Below are 20,774 nucleotides of genomic sequence, written 5' to 3' on the forward strand. Positions count from 1 at the left end.
TCCTGTTAACAAGGATTGGTTAAATTTAGTCGCTCTCCATAGGTTTAGATTTCAACTTCCATAATCTGCTAAGAAGTATTAGCATAGATATATCAGATGTGGGGTGATAGGGAAAACTGCCCAATTACACATATTTACAAACATTCCTTCATATAAAAATGGTGGTGGATTGCATTTTTTTAAATTGGAATGAAGGCCAGATGTGTTTTTTAGGTTTGTGCCTTGGCATGCATATTTTCCAATGAGATAGACCAGGATTGGAAGATCATTTAATTACAATTTACTAGAATATTCTGATAAAAGGCATTCCTCTCATTTGAAGAGGGAAACTAGGCCCTTAGTTTACATTCCATGTCATAGCTAACACATCAAAGAAAATGCAAGGGAAAAGTTAACTGGACAGGATAAAATGAACCCCTCCTTTGCACAGTAAATCAGCTATATATAATCACACGTTGCATGTATATCCATTTAAATGAGATCTTATGACAGAAGAGGGCAGTGATGGGCTGCTGCCCCCATGGGGTGTGTGTGTGCAGTGGGGGTACTAAGTTTATGCACTATTTATTGAATACTTAATTGTTTTTATTGTCCTTCCTTCTCTAGTACCTTAGTATGATCCTTAATTACTTTTAAAATAGGAAATAATAGCATGTTTTTTACTATAAACATTTTAATCATTTTAATCATTATCTAGAACTAAACTTTTATAACAATTAAAGAAAATTGAGCTACTTGCCTGATCTGTTATCATATTGAACTTTGTGGGTTCAGTACAAAACCTTAAAATGTTACTGTGTTCCTCAACAAATAATGCTGCCTGTCATTTGTCCTTTTTTGTGGCTATTCAAATAAAGTGATTTAATCAACTGAAAAAGAGTCTTGGCACCTATTTGAAAACTTATTTTGGTAAGCCAGTCCCACCCAGTCACATGATCTTTAAGCCACTTCGGTCACATGACTGTCAAGCCACTCCTACCCAGCAACATGACCATCAAGCCACACCCACATAATAAGTCACGGCCACAGTGTGGCAGTAAAAAAATATGCATCCCTTTACTGGAAGGGGCATACATTTTAAGATGTTTATATGGGAAAAGGTTGTTTGAAATTCACAGACAGACCTGACATCAATTAGCACTAACAAGCTTTCTTTTATCAGAAAATATTCTGGTAAATACCTAAAATGCAACATAAATTGTATACATTAATATTCAGATGACCATTAAATATTAATTTATAGTTTATTTTGCATTTTAGGTACTTTGGGGAGTTGCATTTTATTCTACAAAATAAGCTGAAAAAATTGTGCAATAAACATTATTCACACACACACAGAAAATATCTCTCACAATTTGATGCCTAAAAGTGGACATAATGAAGACCCAAGACTGAGCAAAGATTACAGCTCTGCTGTTGCAATGTGCTCTATCACTGCCTAATCAAACATTGTTATCAAACAATTAATATACTCTTCCCTCTCAGCAATCACTAATGTCAGGAGGTTTTCTCTAGGAAGTTATGTAATTTATTAAATGTGTAGTATTCATCTTTGTAGACTGGGAATCAGGGCCGCCGATAGGCCAGTATTACTGCTACTGGCATCAGGGGCCCGGCCAAATTGAAAAATAGGGGGGGGTTGGCCTGCCACCGTGTGCCGACCCCCTGGCGCCCGCAGCAGTCATTGTGCCACTGTTCCCTGTAGGCTGCGCACGCCTGTGCCAGCGCACCCCAAAATGCCCCCCGCGCGCACCCTTTTCCAAGGGTGGCATGGAGCTGCGGCCACCCCCGCTCCCCCCGCCTCTAGCCCCCTCATGCCCCTGGCTACTTGCCGCTGCCCCCTGCCCGTTCCGCCTCTCTTTCTCCTCCTCCTCTCTTCACTTCCCGCCTTGGAGTGCGGCTCCTCATGCAGCAGGAATGTCCGCCCCGCCGCTCTCGCAGTCCCTTTGCCAAGAGCGCTTTCATCCCGGGCTCTCAGCAAGGGGGCTGCAGGAGAGGCGGGGCAGGCGTTCTCACAGCGGGGGCCGGTGAAGGCGATTTTCAATGTCGGGCGCACGGGCCGGCACGCGCTCTCCCCATCCCCCTGCCAGCCCACCCGGAACATTCAAAGTAAGAAAAACCTTCGCCAGCGAAGGTTTTTCTTACTTTGAATGTTCCCGGCAGGCTGACAGGGGGATGGGGAAAGCGCACCAGCCCACGCGCCTGACATTGAAAATCGCCTTCGCCGGCCTCCGGAGAACGAGAGAGAGTGAGAGCGACAGAACAAGATAGAGAGAAAGTGAGAGAGAGAGGGGAGGAGAGAAAAAGATAGTAAGAGAGAGAGAATGAGAGAGAGAAAGAGTGAGAGAAAGAAAACAAGAGAAAGAGTGAGAGAGAGAAAGCAAGAGAGAGAGAGAAAGAAAACAAGAGAGGGAAAGTGAGAAAAAGAGAGAGAGAGCAAGAGGGGGAGAGAGAGAAAGAGGAAGAGAGATAGAGAAAGAGAGAGAAAGAAAGAAAGAGATGAGAGAGGAAGGAAGAGAGTGAGAGGGAGGAGGAAAGCAAGATAGAGAAAGAGAGAAAGAGAGAGAGAGAGAAATGAGAGAGGAAGGAAGAGAGTGAGAGAGAGGAAGAAAGAGAGAGAGAGAGAAATGATAGAAAAAAGGCAACCTAGATAATGATAAATTCATGGCTCTATTCATAAATAATAATAATAATAATAATAATAATAATAATAATAATAATAATAATAATAATTTATTCGATTTGTATGCCGCCCCTCTCCGAAGACTCAGGGCAGCTCACAACAATAATAAAAAACAATGTTATAGCGAAACAAATCTAATATTAAAAAGAAGCATATAAAACCCTATAATATTTAAAACCAAACAACACATACATACCAAACATAAATATAAAAAGTCTGGGAGAAGATGTCTCAACTCCCCCATGCCTGGCGATATAGGTGGGTCTTGAGTAGTTTACGAAAGACAAGGAGGGTGGGGGCAGTTCTAATCTCCGGGGGGAGTTGATTTCAGAGGGCCAGGGATGCCACAGAGAAGGCTCTTCCCCTGGGGCCCGCCAAATGACATTGTTTGGTCGACAGGACCCGGAGAAGGCCAACTCTGTGGGACCTTATCGGTCACTGGGATTCGTGCGGTAGCAGGCGGTTCCAGAGGTACTTTGGTCCAATGCCATGTAGGGCTTTAAAGGTCATAAACAACACTTTGAATTGTGACCGGAAACTGATCGGCAGCCAATGCAGGCCACGGAGTGTTGTAGAAACGTGGGCGAATCTTGGAAGCCCCACGATCGCTCTCGCTGCGACGTTCTGCACGATCTGAAGTTTCCAAACACTTTTCAAAAGTAGCCCCATGTAGAAAGCATTGCAGTAATCGAACCTCGAGGTGATGAGGGCATGAGCGACTGTGATCAATGACTCCCTGTCCAAATAGGGCCGCAACTGGTGCACCAGGAGAACCTGGGCAAACGCCCTCCTTGTGACAGCCGAAAGATGATGTTCCAATGTTAGCTGTGGATCGAGGAGGACGCCCAAGTTGCGAACCCTCTATTAATGCCCATTTCCTTTTCTAAATGGAAGGCATGATTCTTAGATATTATTTGACATGAGAACTTTTGGAATCATTTCTCCCAGTTTCAAGTTCTTATTGCCTGCTTCTCTAAAACACATTATTTGAATCTGCAATTTGTATACAGTGGAACCTCGACATACGAGCAGCTCTACTTACGAGCTACTCGAGATAAGAGCTGGGAGAGGAGAGACATTTTTGTTCGTCTCCCGAGCTCAAATCCGCGATACGAGCCGAGAAGAGCCGGGCTGGCTTACTTTCCTTCCTTCCCGCGCTGATGCAGAGCCACTCGAACAAAGCGTCACGCCCCTCTGATGCTTTCGGCGGCTTCCGAAGCGACGCTGGGCTCTTTTGCCGCCAAAAGCGTCAGGGGGGCGTGACACTTTGTTCGAGTGGCTCTGTATCAGCGCGGAAAGGAAGGAAAGTAAACCAGCCCGGCTCTTCTCGGCTCGTATCCCGGCACTTGGTGAGTGGAGAGGCGGTCACCTCCCCTGCTGCCCCACTTTGGGGCTCCTTGGCTTCTGCTGGGGGTGGGGGGGGTCCGCGCACATCGAAGAGGCACCTCTCGCCTTCTGCCGCTGGCCGCCCGCCGTGCCGCTTTCCTTCTTCCCGTCGCACCTTCCAAAGCAGCGCTGGGCGAAAGAGAGCGGGCGGCCAGCGGCAGAAGGCGAGAGATGCCTCTTCGTGCGCTCGATCTCGGGGGTTGGGGGCGAGCTTGCCACCAGGCTCGGCTGGGGGGGGCTTGGCTTATGCTAGGGGGGGCGGCGGCCGGGTCCGGCTCCCGCCGCTGACGCGCCCCTCTGACGGCGTTCGGCGGCTTCCAAAGCACAGGGAAGGGCTTAAGCCGCCGCCTTTTCCCTTCCCCGTGGGAGTGCCAGACCTCTTGTCTGCCCGGCCCTAGGCACGAAACCGCTGTTTATGCTGGGCGGCTCGCCTGGAATGCCAGCAATGCCACCGGGCCGATTGCCGAGCGGGGGCGGGGTGCGGTAGGAGGCAGCGCCCTTCCCCCGGACCCCTCAGGCCGCTCCGTCCGGGATGGGGCTCGACCCGGGTGGAGCGGCCTGAAGGGTCCGGTGCGGCGCTGCCTCCTCCCACCCCCGCTCGGCAATCGGCCGGGCGGCATTGCTGGCATTCCAGGCGAGCTGCCCGGCATAAGCAGCGGTTTCGTGGGTGCTGGCAAGCCCCCAGGTCAGCTGCAGTCTTTTAAAACAGCCCCGCCGCTTCTCCGCTGACTCCTGAAGCCAAAAGCCAAAGGCGAACTTCCGCGCTTCAGGAGTCAGCTGAGAAGCGGCGGGGCTGTTTTAAAAGACTGCAGCCGACCTGGGGGGCTTGCCAGCACCCACCCCACCCCCCAACTCGGAACCGCGGCTGGCGGCGGCAGAGGAAGGCTCTCTTTTGCCCAGCGCTGCTTTGGAAGGCGCGACGGGAAAGCGCTCCGGCGTTGTCCGGACTTCTCCCGCCACGCGCAGCCCAGCAGCGGCGGAGGAAGGCAAATGCGGCTTGGAAGCTCGGGAGGGGGGCGGAAGAGCTAAGTGGCCAAAGACGTTCCGCCCCCCTCCCAGCTTCCAAGCCGCATTCGCCTTCCTCCGCCGCCGCCAGCCACGGTTCCAAGTTGGGGGGTGGGGGATGGGTGCTGGCAAGCCCCCCAGGTCGGCTGCAGTCTTTTAAAACAGCCCCGCCGCTTCTCCGCTGACTCCTGAAGCCAAAAGCCAAAGGCAAACTTCCGCGCTTCAGGAGTCAGCTGAGAAGCGGCGGGGCTGTTTTAAAAGACTGCAGCCGACCTGGGGGGCTTGCCAGCACCCACCCCACCCCCCAACTCAGAACCGCGGCTGGCGGCGGCGGAGGAAGGCTCTCTTTCGCCCAGCGTTGCTTTGGAAGGCGCGACGGGAAAGCGCTCCGGCGTTGTCCGGGCTTCTCCCGCCACGCGCAGCCCAGCAGCGGCGGAGGAAGGCGAATGCAGCTTGGAAGCTGGGAGGGGGCGGAAGAGCTAAGTGGCCAAAGACGTTCCGCCCCCCTCCCAGCTTCCAAGCCGCATTCGCCTTCCTCCGCCGCTGCTGGGCTGCGCGTGGCGGGAGAAGCCCAGACAACGCCGGAGCGCTTTCCCGTCGCGCCTTCCAAAGGAGCGGTGGGCGAAAGAGAGCGGGCGGCCAGCGGCAGAAGGCGAGAGATGCCTCTTCGTGCGCTCGATCTCGGGGGTTGGGGGCGAGCTTGCCACCAGGCTCGGCTGGGGGGGGGCTTGGCTTCTACGTGGGGGGGCGGCGGCCGGGTCCGGCTCCCGCCGCTGACGCGCCCCTCTGACGGCGTTCGGCGGCTTCCAAAGCCCTCCCTTCACTCATTCCTCTCTTACTCTCCCCTTTCATAAGTTTCCTTGCTTCCTTCCTCTATTCCTGTCCCTTCCCCCTTTCTTTCTTTCTTTCTTTCTTGCTTTCTTTCTTTCTTGCTTTCTTTCTTGCTCTTTTTCTTTCTCTCTTTTACCTTCCCTTCCTCTATTTCTTCTTTTCTTTCTCCTTCCCACCTTCTTCCCTCCCTCCCTCCACTCATTCCTCTCTTACTCTCCCCTTTCATAGGTTTCCTTGCTTCCTTCCTCTGTTCCTGTCCCTTCCCCCTTTCTTTCTTTCTTTCTTTCTTTCTTTCTTTCTTTCTTTCTTGCTCTTTTTCTTTCTCTCTTTTACCTTCCCTTCCTCTATTTCTTCTTTTCTTTCTCCTTCCCACCTTCTTCCCTCCCTCCCTCCCTTCACTCATTCCTCTCTTACTCTCCCCTTTCATAGGTTTCCTTGCTTCCTTCCTCTGTTCCTGTCCCTTCCCCCTTTCTTTCTTTCTTTCTTTCTTTCTTGCTCTTTTTCTTTCTCTCTTTTACCTTCCCTTCCTCTATTTCTTCTTTTCTTTCTCCTTCCCACCTTCTTCCCTCCCTTCACTTATTCCTCTCTTACTCTCCCCTTTCATAAGTTTCCTTGCTTCCTTCCTCTGTTCCTGTCCCTTCCCCCTTTCTTTCTTTCTTTCTTTCTTTCTTTCTTTCTTTCTTGCTCTTTTTCTTTCTCTTTTACCTTCCCTTCCTCTATTTCTTCTTTTCTTTCTCCTTCCCACCTTCTTCCCTCCCTTCACTCATTCCTCTCTTACTCTCCCCTTTCATAGGTTTCCTTGCTTCCTTCCTCCGTTCCTGTCCCTTCCCCCTTTCTTGCTTTCTTGCTTGCTCTTTTTCTTTCTCTCTTTTACCTTCCCTTCCTCTATTTCTTCTTTTCTTTCTCCTTCCCACCTTCTTCCCTCCCTCCCTTCACTCATTCCTCTCTTACTCTCCCCTTTCATAGGTTTCCTTGCTTCCTTCCTCTGTTCCTGTCCCTTCCCCCTTTCTTTCTTTCTTTCTTTCTTTCTTTCTTTCTTGCTCTTTTTCTTTCTCTTTTACCTTCCCTTCCTCTATTTCTTCTTTTCTTTCTCCTTCCCACCTTCTTCCCTCCCTCCCTCCCTTCACTCATTCCTCTCTTACTCTCCCCTTTCATAAGTTTCCTTGCTTCCTTCCTCTGTTCCTGTCCCTTCCCTCTTTCCTTCCTTCCTTCCCACCCTCCGTCCATTCATTCACCCATTCATCTCTTGATCGCTTAAAGCCGGTCCCTGGTGCAAAAAGGGTTGGGGACCTCTGTCCTACAGGATTGGGTGGCAGAGAAGTTGAACATATGTAAATTTAAAAGTTTAAGAAAGTTTACAAGTTAAATGAAAGAAACTTCATTATTCATTTATATGTACATGTACATTTCTTCATTAAAAACATGTCTTTCTGCATAATTTAGACTAACTTTGTGAGTTTTTTGAGGGCTGGAACCAATTAAAATTATTTACATTAATTCCTATGGGGAAAAGTCGTTCGAGATAAGAGCTGCTCGACTTAAGAGCCCAGGTCCGGAATGAATTAAACTCGTATCTCGAGGTACCACTGTACTATATCTTTATTCCTGTAACCAAAGGTGGGTTCCTCCCAGTTCTCACCGGTTCTATAAAACCAGTAGCAAACTGCTGGTGACATCACAGAGCCAGTCCTGTCGGTGCTGCTCCCTGGATGCCACCATCTTTTTTGGGGGGGGGATGATTTTTTTTTAATTTTGGGAGAACGATTCTTATTGCCTGCTTCTCTAAAATACATTATATGAATCTGCAATTTGTGCACTATATCTTTAGTTGATGTACAGATATGAATAGTGAACATGTGAAAACTACATTTCTGTGCAAGCTACTGATTTGATCTGGAGATGTTTTTATCACCTTTCAGGATGAATGAAAGTGGCTTCACAATTGTCCTTCTGTTCAATGTGTTTCCCTTGTTGGCTATTATTTCACTTCACAGATGACTTAGCAAGAGAAGCAGGGAACAGTCCTGTTTTCAGGAGTACATCAAACCCAAAATAATCTGTTCTGGTATGTGGGGAACAAATTTCCCTCTAAGATTTATGATTAATCTTTGGTGAAGTGGGAAAATACAGCAACAGTGAGTAAGTCACAAGCAAAAGAGGAATTGAAGTTAGTTCACATTTATTGTTTTCTCATTGCCTGTTCCTACTTATATAAATCACCTCCTTATATTGCAGCCATGCTACATGGAAAGAAGAGAAAAAATTTCAAGTTTAATGTAATCATTAATCAAAATTATTGAACCAGTTTGTTGATTGTTCTTTACTGACACAATAACTACGAGTTTATTTTAACATATCCTTTGTCTACTACTGATTTGATGGGGCCCATCAGAATGATATGTGCTACCTTTAAAGTTTCAGAGAAGGCTTAAATGAAGGCCACTAAAAGGCTCCAAGAGAGACAGATGCATCTAAGCAATTTAGATTAATGAATGACTAAATGTTCCTACTCTTAAGAATATGGTAGAGCACATAATGTGTAAATATTGAGAGGTGTGGTCATATCCAGCTCTTCTTTTGATAATCCAGGAGCTGGTTGAAGGGTGAATTTCTGAAGAAGACTAGTAAAGAACATGAATATTTCTGTTCTGGCAAGGGTCTCACCGGGACATATTCTTCGACCTGTAACAAGGAAAAGGATTATTAATTTTGTTAATAACATTTTACTCTTCTTATGATACATTGATTTCAGAGTTCATTATAAAATTGAGATCTAATCATACAGAAGAATGAGGCTGATCAGCTGCCACTAATGGACCACTAATAAGCTGCCCTTATAATGGATCTCAGAAGTGTGTCAATAATTCAATAAATACATTGATAAAATTACTATTATTATTCCATTATGCCATAAATCATTCCATAAACTTTCTGATGTTTCTACTGACTTCTGTAATTTCTAGGCACGATTATCCAATGGCAGAGAGTCAAATGCCATTTTGTAGTCAATCCATGCTACATTCAGGTCTGATTCAGGATGTTGATCTTTCCAGAACTCATGGGTTTGTTTCAAATATTTGTTTCTTGTTGGACTTGATCTGTAATAACAGGCCATTATTCTCTGTTTTCAATCATTGTGTATGTGTGATGGGTAAACGTCTGTTTTCTACACTAGTTCTGCAGCTGTTGGTTCCTCAGTCAACTCTCTGGAGTCCTGGAGTTCATTTTTCACCAGATATTCAGGAACTCCAACACCTACCATGGACCTTGTTAACCTGGGTGACATCTGAGTATGTAGCAGGACTTGGAGCAGAATAAAACCTACGTGATATCGTGCATTAATTCTTGCACTATTAGCATCTTTGGGAGATTTTAATCAGAGAGAAAAGCTAACTATTTTTGATTCATTATTTTTTTAATGGCTACTGAAAAATACTGAGGCAGTCAGCTTCTTTAAATCTCTTTATTCTCAGCAGCAGGAAAGAACATTGCAAAAGTGACTTCAGCTCTAGACGCGACTGACTGAAACAGTGTCAGATCGCCTCTTTTATACTTTCATTTTCCCGCTTAAATGTAACTGTCACTTTCTCAACCAATCACATTTCAACTATCTACATTCAACTATTTACATTAACCTAATACATATTCAACAGCTACCTGCAGAGAAAGGCATGAATGCATCTCTTTTTATCAATTTTCCTTCAGTATTGAGAAAATGTTCAGGATAGAATTTGTGAGGGTTCTCCCATTGAGATTCATCATGGAGCACAGAAGTCAGCAAGGGAACCACATGGGTGCCCTATGAAGAGAAAAAAATGGATAGTTTAGAAATTAAGCTGCTACATAACGTACCAAGTTATTGTATAATCCTGAAATTTTTAATGTAGTACTATTCTCCCCAGACACCTAATATTGAACTGTATTTTCAAATTGTTGAACTTGCTTGGGTCTTTGTTTCTACTTGCAACAATAAAATGGATTTATTTTGTGCTGGATTGCAAGCAGAAAAATATACATTTACTTCCTCAGTAGTAAATGCCAGTGAGTTTCATAGTTCTTAGTTTTAGGAAAGTACACTGAGGACTTTTAACTTCTCCATATACTCTCTCATTCTCCCTATGTTCTCATCTATATACAGAGAATGAAATATCTGCAGTGGACAACTTCTTAATCCAAGGAAACTTTCCAAACATTAAAACTGAAGAGTCTTCATTCCTGTAGATATTCCTTTATACAACATATTTTCATATGTTACATGAGGATGGCAAAATGAAAAAGGCTTCACTTTGTATACATATTCTCTGAGAATGTATTAGGATCTATGAGAAACATCATCACTTAATTATTCTGAACAATAATTTGCGCTCCTATGTGATCATTATGGCTATATAAATTCTCTCTTTTTTTGGCTATCATAGATTGATATAGGTCTTCCCTGCAACATACACCTACTCTATCTATAAGCAAGCTTGTGCCCTCATACAGTTTAATTTAAAATGAATATGCCAAATTACTATATTCCTAAAATTAATAGAGTCTGTGGCAAGTGATTTATGAAAGCTTTTGAAGAACGTTTATTGTTGTACTGTAATAAATTGACAATGTAACTAACTAGGACTAGAAAGAGAACAATACAGATACATCACCTTTGGAATGAAATAGCCCTTAAAGTTAACATCCACTGTAGTTGCGTGTGGTACACTTAAGGGAAGGACATCGGCATATCGTTGAACTTCATGGATTACAGCATCTGTGTATGGCATTTTTGTTCGGTGTTCAGCTCTTGGCTGAGCATATCCAACAACTTTTGTTATTTCTTCTTGGACTTTTTCTGAGATAATAAACAATGACATCCAGTAAGATAATCTCTATGGTTATGGTGCTAAATCTTGGCAATATTAAATTGCATTGATGTGTACAGTGGGCAGGATTTCCTCTGGAAACTAATGATGCATATTAAATTTACTAGATGTGTCCTGACTGTTGGTTTGAACAGGCTATACAAATTGTTGATCAATTGTAGATTGAAACCTTAGATCAGTGGTTCCCAACCTTTTTTGTCCATGCCCCACCCAAGCATCTCTAAAATCCTGATGCCCGCCCATGACATATAATTCTTACTATTCAAAAAGAGGAAGCCTTAAAAGGCCATTAACTTCGTTTAAACAAGGCTCCAATTGCCCCCATTAAAAATCAAATTGCCTTCCCCCCCCCATGGGGCGTGGGCCCCACGTTGGGAACCACTACCTTAGATGCTGACTTCTTGTACCATCATAGTTTTCCAGGATCAGGAAGGCATGCAGGCGGGAGATGAGAAGGAGAGAAGGGGAAAGGAAGGGAGGGAGAGAGGGAGAGGGGGAGGGAGGGAGGGAAGGCAAAGGGAGGGAGATGGGAATGATAAGGAGAGAAGGAAGAAGAGAGAGAAGGAAAAGAGGGGATAGGGGAGGGTTGGGAGGGAGGGGGAAGGAAGGAAGGAAAGAGGGAGGGAGGGAGATGGGAATGAGAAGGTGGCAGGAAGCTGGCCATGCCCACCCAGTCACATCCCCCCAGCCACACACCTTGGCCCATAGAAGTCAACCATAATCCCGATTCAGCCCTCAGTGAAATCGAGTTTGGTACCCCTATTCTAGAGCTATAAAGAAAGATCCAAACCCTGGAAAGGGTGCAATTGCTTTAAGGTGCTGTAGCCAGGTGTTTCATTTGTCCTTATGCATCATGTCAGATCCCTATCGTGATACTGCCATTTCTGTGGAGAAGGAGGCTGGGATCAGGGGTGAAATCCAGGTTCTGGAAAACCAATAGTGGAAATTTTGAGTAGTTCAGAGAATGGGCAGCGGAAATTATGAACAATTTGGGGAACCGAAAAATGCCACCACTGGCTGGCCCTAGAGTGGGGTGGGAATGGAGATTTTGCGATATTCCTCCCCCAGGAATGGGGTGGGAATGGAGATTTTGCAGTAGCCTTCCCCCGCCATGCCCACCAAGCCACACCCATAAAACTGGTAGTAAAAAAAAATTGGATTTCACCACTGACCTGGATCATTTATTCACTTATTACCCTCTTCCTGTTTCCTACATATCCTGTAATCCCTCAATTTATAACTCTAGCTCTGATACCTATCTGCCCTATGATTTGATTTATCTTTGGGAAATGTGTAAGAGGGGAGGGCCATCTGTTTTGTCTCAGTTCTGAAGCTTCCTGAAAAAAGTGCCTTATCTCCTTCCCTAGATAACTGTTTTCACAACATCTTCACACCTGTGGGTTGGCTCATTCAACATTTGACTGAGGGGAGGGGTTTCTAATTCCTTTATCCCAACAAAATAGCCTAAGGGTACCTTAGAGCCTGCTTTGATTTTGCCTTGCAATCACTTCCTTTCAATAAAAGGTTCCTTTTGAAATGATGCTGTCTCAAGAGTAGGTACTTTCTTCAATGGGGAGTAAAGGCAGGACCTTACACATGATTCAGATCAGTCCAAATAGAATTATTTATCTTTTTTGGCCCCTTTATTCAGGCATTACCAGAGTCACTGTAACTTAATTATACCACATCTAATATTGCCTACCTGAAAGCAAGGTGGGATAAAATAATGGAAGCGGACAAATTGTAACGCACTTACTCTGAATTAAAGGGTATTTCATCATTAGAATAAAGGCCCAAAATAGAGTGCTTGTTATCGTTTCTACACCACCAACAAATAGGTTCATCACAGACTCTTCTAGATTTTTATGATTGAAATACCCGTTGTTTTGATTCTCCCTTTCCTAAAATTAAAATAAAGGACTGGTTTTAAAAGTGGTTCTAAAAGAGTGCACTCCAAAATACATTGCAAAGACAAAGCAATCTTCTCTGGAATTTTTTTACAATCTGCTTTGTGAAAGGATATAATAAAATGACATGCATTAGAAGCAGGGGTGGGCTACTGCCCAGACGGGAGGGAATGCTGTGGGTAGCGAAAATGGAGCTCCACCCCAGAGCACCCATTTTGCACTGAAATTTGCACAAAGAATGCCATGAGAGAACAAGAGCCAATCAGATGTTTCTGAACTCAAGATACAAATTTATATGAGTGAATGCTGTTTCCTGAAAATTGGCTGCTTCGTCATCATCCCTTAAATAGGCTAGGGGAATGGCCAATTAGCTCCAAGCCTACTCTCAAAGAGACCTCCTCCTGAGGAACCATTCCTGTCTTTTGGCAGCTTTGCGTGCCCATGCATTAAGAATAGGCTCCTCCTCTTCTTCCTCATCACTGATGGGAGGTTCTGGAGATGCTGAAGGCCCTGGCTGAATTTCTGCCTCCGGCACCTAGTCTTCTCCAACCTCCTCACTGTCCGACTTGGGTGCCCACTGCTCAGGCCACTGGCACATAACCACATCAACCTCTTCTCTGGCAGGATCCACTACCAGCTGCAAGGGCTGCTGTTGGGCTACAACACCATAACACAAACTTTTCAAAATTAAAGTGCTAAAAATCAGGCAATGATTGCTCAATTTTTGGAGACCATTGTCAATTTGCTAAGTTTGTTGTCTTCTGCGATAAATATCCTTGTCAAGTGCATGTGGTTCCATTTACAAATTCATTTCTGAAATTTGATGGAAAACTTCAAGCTGCTATTTCTAGCTCATTTCATTACCTGTTGCTGTTGTACAAGATACGAATCAATAAAGTTTCTTGTGTCATTTTCATCCAGATTGTTCAAACATTGGATGAAGTTTTCATTGATGAAAGCATACAATTCCTTTCTGTTATTTAGGATTTTTGTACGAGTGGTCCCAAAATAGCCAAGCATAGGAAACATGTTATATAGCTGAAACATATAAAAAAGAAGTCACATATCTAGAATATATATTCTGATAGGCCTCCCAAATGATGTCTTTTCATATATTACAATAGAAAACATAATAATACAAACCAATTACAATGTACATATGGGCTTTTTGATTTCTTTGGTGGAGAATTTTGGAAGGTCTGCCATAGATATATGTAACCAGGGGTGGGCTGCTGCCCGAATGGGGTGGAACACAGTGGGGTAGCAAAAATGGATCTCCACCCCAGAGCACCCAGTTTGCGCTGAAAGATGTTGAAAGAAAATGCATAAGCCATGCCCACAGTGTGGTAGTAAAAATTTTGGTAGTCCTTCATTGTATGTAACCATGATGGTACAGCAATTAGAATGCAGTATTGCAATCTAACTCTGCCCATAGCCTGGAGTTCGATCCTGACAGGGCTCAAGGTTGCTTTGCCTTCCATCCTTCAAGGTCAGTAAAATGAGGACTCGGATTGTTGGGGACAATGTGCTTGATATTAAAAATTACGAAGAGTGTCTGTAAAGCGCTATGGAGTGGTATATAATTGCTGATATTGTATTGTTCTCATTAACTTATAAATTCATTCATTTGTTCTTAGTGACTGAACCACGTTTTTATTTCTTATTATTTTCCAGTAAGTTGATTGGAAAATAGAACCAAAATCGCGCCAAGTTTCCACTGCAAGCAGGATGTAGAATTTATACCAGTGATGGAAAAACTTTTTTTGCTTGGGTGCCAAAAGGGTGTGTGGGAGCGCAACAGCGCACACATGCATGCCCACATCTAGAATAGAATAGAATAGAATTCTTTTTTGGCTAAGTGTGATTGGACACACAAGGAATTTGTCTTTGATGCATATGTTCTCTGTGTACAGAAAAGTAAATTACAACACTTAATGATTGTCATAGGGATCAAATAAGCAATCAGGAAACAATCAATATTAATACAAATCTTAAAGATACAAGCAACAATTTACAGTCATACAGTTATAAGTGGGAGGAGATGGATGATAGCAATGATGAGAAAAACACTAGTAGCAATAGTAGTGCAGACTTAGTAAACAGTTTGCAATTGCAATGCCCTTGCCCCCCCCCCAACCATACATTCAACCTCTCACACACAAGGCATGCACAAAGGCCTTACTGAAGCTGCCAGACTTCCAGTAGACCCATTGAGCCCATTTTTCGCCATCCACAGGCTCCGGAGGCTTTCCTGAAGTCTCTATTGTAAAAAGCCTACCCCAAGTTCATTTTTATATTAGTCTTATTTCAATATTACTCATTAGATTCTGAATGTTGCACTGAATCCTGAATAATTCACACTGCCATTCCCATACAATAAATGAGTTGTTTGTACTTTACAAATGAATAATCATTACCTGAAATGCATGGCTTCCTGAAAACCTGCATCAATTTCTTAAAACTTTTAAATGTTTTGCAGAGAATCCGGAATAAGGCACACTGCCTTTCCTATACATGGTTGCGTGCACATTGCATACCGCATGACTGTGCCGTGTATGCATAGGCACAGTGGAGAAAACTCAGATTGTGCACACGTGCAAAAGCAAAAAATAGCTTAAAAACACTCATGCCAAGAGCCAAAAACAAGATAGCTGCGGCCATGGACCAGTGCCAATAGAATGTGCTCTGTGACGTCACCATCGGTTTGTCACCAGTTCTATAGAAATGGTCCGAATCAGTAGAAATCCCCCTGTTAATACTTTTGAAATAAATGTTAATTACCTGTATTGGAGGGCTTCTAACAAGCCTGAGATTTTCTGTTGCCAAGCTCAATAATTTAATAAATTTTGGATCTTCATAGTCATATCGCTTCCCAAGTAAAATGGATACTATGATATTGCCAACAGCTGCCCTCATAATTCCTCTGAATTCAAATGGTTTTCCTAAACATCAAATGCAGAATTTCATCAAAATATAATAAAAATAAACTTATCATAAGTGTTAACATTGTATTTGATTATCTTGATTCCAGCATCAATCTATTGTTGCAGTAACTTATTGAGTTCATTGTGTTATAAATTGGTTGATGTGAATGAATAAAGAGGTGAATCTTCATATAGCAACACTCTTTGGGAAGGAAACCCCCTGAGTTTAGTGTGGCAGGAAATGGCATATACCAATGACTCTCTGCCTAACTGGCTTCCCCTGATTGATGAAGCTGCCTGGATGGGCAGGAAATGTCTCTCAAAGTAAAAACAAAAATTAATCCAGTTACAATGCTTCAACCTTCAGACTACTGCAGACAATCTTCAGACAAAGTTTTAAATGAGGTAAAAGATGAGTTTGGAATATTAAGGCTTTGGTTAAGATTTTTTTTTTTTGAAAAATTAAGAAAACAAAACAATACTTTTCTGAGAATACAAATTGTTTAATTAAACAATAACAGTTAAAGAATGAATTATGAGACTTTGGGGACATAGAAAAATGCCACTAGAAATGACCAATATTTCGGGAAGGAAAAAGAAAGAAAATAAAGAGGGGATAGAAATCCTACATAATGAAGAAAAGCTGGAAAATGAAAAAATGGAAGATTACAAGACAGATGATAGAGTGGAAGCACAAATGACAAACAAAAAAAATTAAAAGAGCAAGGATTTAGTTTCAAATTTAGAAAAGAGGGTTTCTAAAATCTTGAAAGATATTTTGAGATGGGAGAAAGGTTAAATTGAGAGTCAGTCGTAGGATAGCAACTCGAATTAAAAACTAACACTCTTAGAAGCAAAAGTAAAGAATATTGACTTGTTTTGTTTGACTGTTGACTTGTTTAATTGACTTGTTTGAACAGAGCAAAAAACAATATTTGTATAAAATTCTGGAAACTCTTTATGGACATTTTATTAATATTTGGACAGAAATCACAATGAGTTTTGGATGTGTGAATGGGTAAGAAGGGGCATGTTATGGGAAGAAGTGAACCATTAGGCAATCTTACAGAGCAGGGTTGTCAAACTCAAGACCCAGGGGCCGAATTCAGCCCACAGAGTACTTAGATCTGGCCTATAGGACTGTCCTGGAAACAGCAAAGGACGAGCCCATGGTGCCTCTGCCAGCAAAAATGGAGCAGGAATCTCTGACATGACTGTTGTCCAGCTGACCATGTCCATCCTGGCCACACACACCCCAGCCCCCCTAGGTCAAACACAACCCAAATACAGCCGTCAATGAAATTGAGTTTGACATCCTTGTTAGAAGGAGTAGGAGCTATCGATTTTGCCATACTTGTTTCAAGGAAGATTGGGAGTCACTTCTTTCAATATTCTTTTTTTTCTATCTCTTTTTCTTTCTTTTTCTTTTTTGCTCTCTCATTCTCTCCTTTACTCTTCACACTTTGTATCTCTTCTATTTTCTATTTTTTCTGATTTGACTTTTTATAATCATTGTAAAAACTCTTGAATTAAAACTATTTAAAAAGAGCAAGTTTGGAATATGTCATGCAGAAACCTCAACCCCCTTCAAGATAACATAAGACAGATAATTTTTTGAACTCCAGAAGAAACACCAACACACCTTTATAAGATTCAAACTTCTTTACCAGGAAACTGCACTCTTCAGCTATTCTGCTTTCCATAGATCTCTTACCCATTCCATAGTCCCGTAAGGTGGTCAACATAAATCGCCTCATCACTCTCCAGTTCTCACCATGGGAAAAAACTACTCCTGAAAAATCAAAAGTATGCAAAATTTCAACTGATGGTGAAGAAATGCACTCCCTACAATTATCCCTCTTGAACTTCCAAAACTAAAGGAACATTTCTTAAATATTTAATTAATTTCTAAGTCTTGTTGTCTTAGAGTTTGCCTAAATCAATATTTCTCAACTTTGACAAGGTTAAACTATATGGACTTCAACTCCCAGAATTCCTCATACAATTCTGTGAGATGACATCCAAAAGTTAGCTTGTTCAGGTAACACTGATCTAAATCATGCATGGCAGAAAAATAATTTGTCCCCCAAATATCCTGATAATCATTAGAGGAAGTGCTTAAGGAAGAAATCCACTTAACAGAGTGATTATAAAGACCATTCCAATTCAGAGAACTGGCTAGTCACTTTTTAAAGAAAGTAAAGAAATATACTGTATCTTTAAAAAGAAAACCCACCCCATGTAATCATTCATTCCATAAGATACAATGTATATTCTATTCAATATACAATATCATTCTGGAATATCTAACAAATAGCACTAAATCTTAGGAGAGCCATATTTCCCTTTGTTGTTTGCAGTTTCTTCCTACGTTTAGTTTTTGATATGGTATTTCTCTTTCCCTTTTTTAGTTCTTTTTTTAAAAATTCATTTTTCTGGAGTTCCCTGAGATCTAAGTTCCCTGAGTCTGCAGAAAAGGGCGGCATAGAAATCCAACCAAATAAAATAAATAAATAAATAAATCTTTTTCAGTTATTAATATGAAGCAACTTACAATAAATATGTATATTTATAACTATATGCTGTTTATTTCACTGGCAAGCAACTCTAAAACTTCAATAGATTTTTTTTTTTTTAAAGTGACACTCTTCTTCCCCACCGAGATAACCTGATTATGTTATTTTCATAACTTAGCCGATGAATGGAATAGAATAGAATAGAATAGAATTCTTTATTGGCCAAGTGTGATTGGATGCACAAGGACTATGTCTCTAGTGCATTTCCCTTGTGTTCAATAGATGAGAAAACAATCAAGAGAAGCAGATATTACAGGAATTTATTTGACTCACATTATAAAGCAAACAGAAGTAATGAGCTCTTCTTGGTTTATTTTCCTAAATGCTTAATATATTTCTCTATGTGGTCAAGAGGTCTTTGTGATGCACCTCTTGGATATTATGAGAAAGGTTGTTGTAGTGCTAGGGGATTCTGCAGAGAGTATTATTCCTGGATTTAGGGAGCAAACTATCAACATCCAAAATGTGTAAATAGTACAAATGGTGCATGTCTTGTAAGAAATATGCAATATGTAATAAATATGCTTATAAGAAATATGGATGGGAGTCACACAATGTTTTAAAATTTATATTTATTGGGTGAACTCAATATTTGAGATAATGGGGCTTACTAAAGTGGCTGTCCTGGACCAAAGCAGCCTCCATATTAAGATACCGAATGCTCCCTTGTACACAATTAATATGAGCTGATTCTTTGTGTAATAACCGAGAAACACGGTCTCCAAGTTAAAATCTTTATTTCTATTAGGCGCGTAACGAGCGGCTGAAACACTTTCACTCCAGGCGCGAGTGAAGCAGAAGGCGCATAAGACAGGGAGCGCTTCTATTTAAAGACTTTCACCCAGGAACAACCGGCGGCTGACAGCTCTTCCATTTTGGCGCCTGCTACAGCGACCAATAGGAAGCAGGTAAACAATTCCTATGGGTTATTACGATTTCTGCTTAACAACACCTTTTAACAAGTTAACCTAGATATAGAAAATCACAGAACTTTCAGGATTCAACACTTTGGTTCTTATTTAGGTGTTAGTTTCATCTTAAACTCTCTCAATCTCTGATTGGAATCTTCATTGTATTTTTATTTCTTAAGCATACAGCAGAGATTGAGAGAACCATTGAGGACACTTTCTGTGTTATGAATACTAGTCCCACACTTTGTACGCTTTCCAATTCCAGTCAATTCTAATTTGTATTGGTCCTCTAGTCTCCATTGTATAGTTATATGTTTGCAAATAGTATTGACATGAAATGAAGGTCCTCACCAAAACCCCGTGAAAGATCATCAAATATGGGGACAGAGGCCCTCTCAGCAAACACATCAGCCTTATTCACCAGAGCTTCCTTTATGGTCTCATATCCTGTTAGCACTACTATTTTCTGGAGTCCCAGTTGGATTTTAAACACGGGTCCATACTGTTTTGATAGCTGGAAAAAAAGAAAGTATGAGACAGAGACAGTTTTATTAATAATATGTACTAAATTTATTATTAATAATAATTTTTATTCATTACATTTATCTTATCAGAGTGTAGCTTTGGGTAGTTTACTATATTAAAAAGATAATCTTATACAACACCTATACAAATTCAAATAAAATATTATAAAAATACAAGGCAGTACCTCAGTGTTTACTTTAGAGATGAATGTTGTTCCACTGGGCAGGCCAAAAGTGGTTTCCTCCCAGTTCAGACCATGTGAACTGATAGCAATCTGCTGGTGATGTCACAATGATGTTACAGAACTGGATCGGTCGGTGCCAATCCATGGAGGCCACCATCTTTTTTTAAAAAATGGATCTTGAGCTGGGGAATTTTGGTAGGGGGATTTTTGCGGGGGGGGGGGTTCCTTCTGCGCATGTGCAGAAGCCAAGTTTCCAGCACTGCACATGCATTGCCATCTTGTTTTTGACTTTTGGGGGAGAGTTCTGATTGTTTTCTACTGCACAGATAAGTATGCGCGATACAAGCGTGCCCATTAGGTGCGGCCACACAGCATGGGAGGAAGTGAACCAGCAGCGAGGTAACTTAGAACCTGCCCCTGAGCCAGTCTGACTGTGGTTGCTACTCATTTAATTATCAAGAAACTGATAGATGCAAATTTCCTTTCACTGAGCTAGGTGATATCTGGAGAGAATGGCATGAGCCATTCAGTTTAATAAGAACACTCCATTCTTCCTCTACTTCTCTTTGGTCAGAGCAAGCTTTCATTTCCATGGCTTACAACAGTTACAGAATGCTGCAATTTTGCCCTTCAATGGAAAGGATTAAAAAAAGTCAATTACCTCTAACATTGTCTGGTAAGGTTTCTTCAGGTCCATTATGTGGAGGTTTCCAATAACAGGCAAAGGCCTGGGTCCTGGTGGGAAATATATGGAGCTCTTCTTCCAGAGGTTGCCCAATTCGAAAAGGAGCATAATGATAAGTGTAGGTAGGAATAGTATTAAAATAGGAACCATCATCCAACCCATTTCTTTTTAACAGGCGAATTCTTTAGCGATTCTAATGGGATGTTTGCAACACAATTTGATCAGAGACAGTCTCTGCCAACTGAAAAATTCTAAGGATTAAACTCTTGAGCCTAGCTGAAAATGAAGATTACTT

At 42.3% G+C, this 20,774-nt stretch overlaps 1 protein-coding gene across 1 annotated transcript; it reads right to left on the minus strand.

Annotated features, from left to right (window-relative positions):
* Positions 1-8,067: 8,067 nt before the first annotated feature.
* LOC139156632 (cytochrome P450 2K6-like) lies at positions 8,068-20,774 on the minus strand. Its single transcript, XM_070732488.1, has 9 exons — positions 20,456-20,774; positions 19,437-19,599; positions 17,241-17,390; positions 15,456-15,616; positions 13,539-13,712; positions 12,524-12,668; positions 10,552-10,736; positions 9,563-9,704; positions 8,068-8,587 (listed from the first exon to the last, which is right to left on the minus strand). Exons 1-9 carry the CDS (start codon positions 20,639-20,641, stop codon positions 8,418-8,420), a joined length of 1,476 nt encoding a protein of 491 aa, XP_070588589.1. The 5' UTR covers positions 20,642-20,774; the 3' UTR covers positions 8,068-8,417.

This window comes from Erythrolamprus reginae, chromosome 1 (assembly GCF_031021105.1).
Source record: "Erythrolamprus reginae isolate rEryReg1 chromosome 1, rEryReg1.hap1, whole genome shotgun sequence".
Taxonomy (NCBI): Eukaryota; Metazoa; Chordata; class Lepidosauria; order Squamata; family Dipsadidae; genus Erythrolamprus; species Erythrolamprus reginae.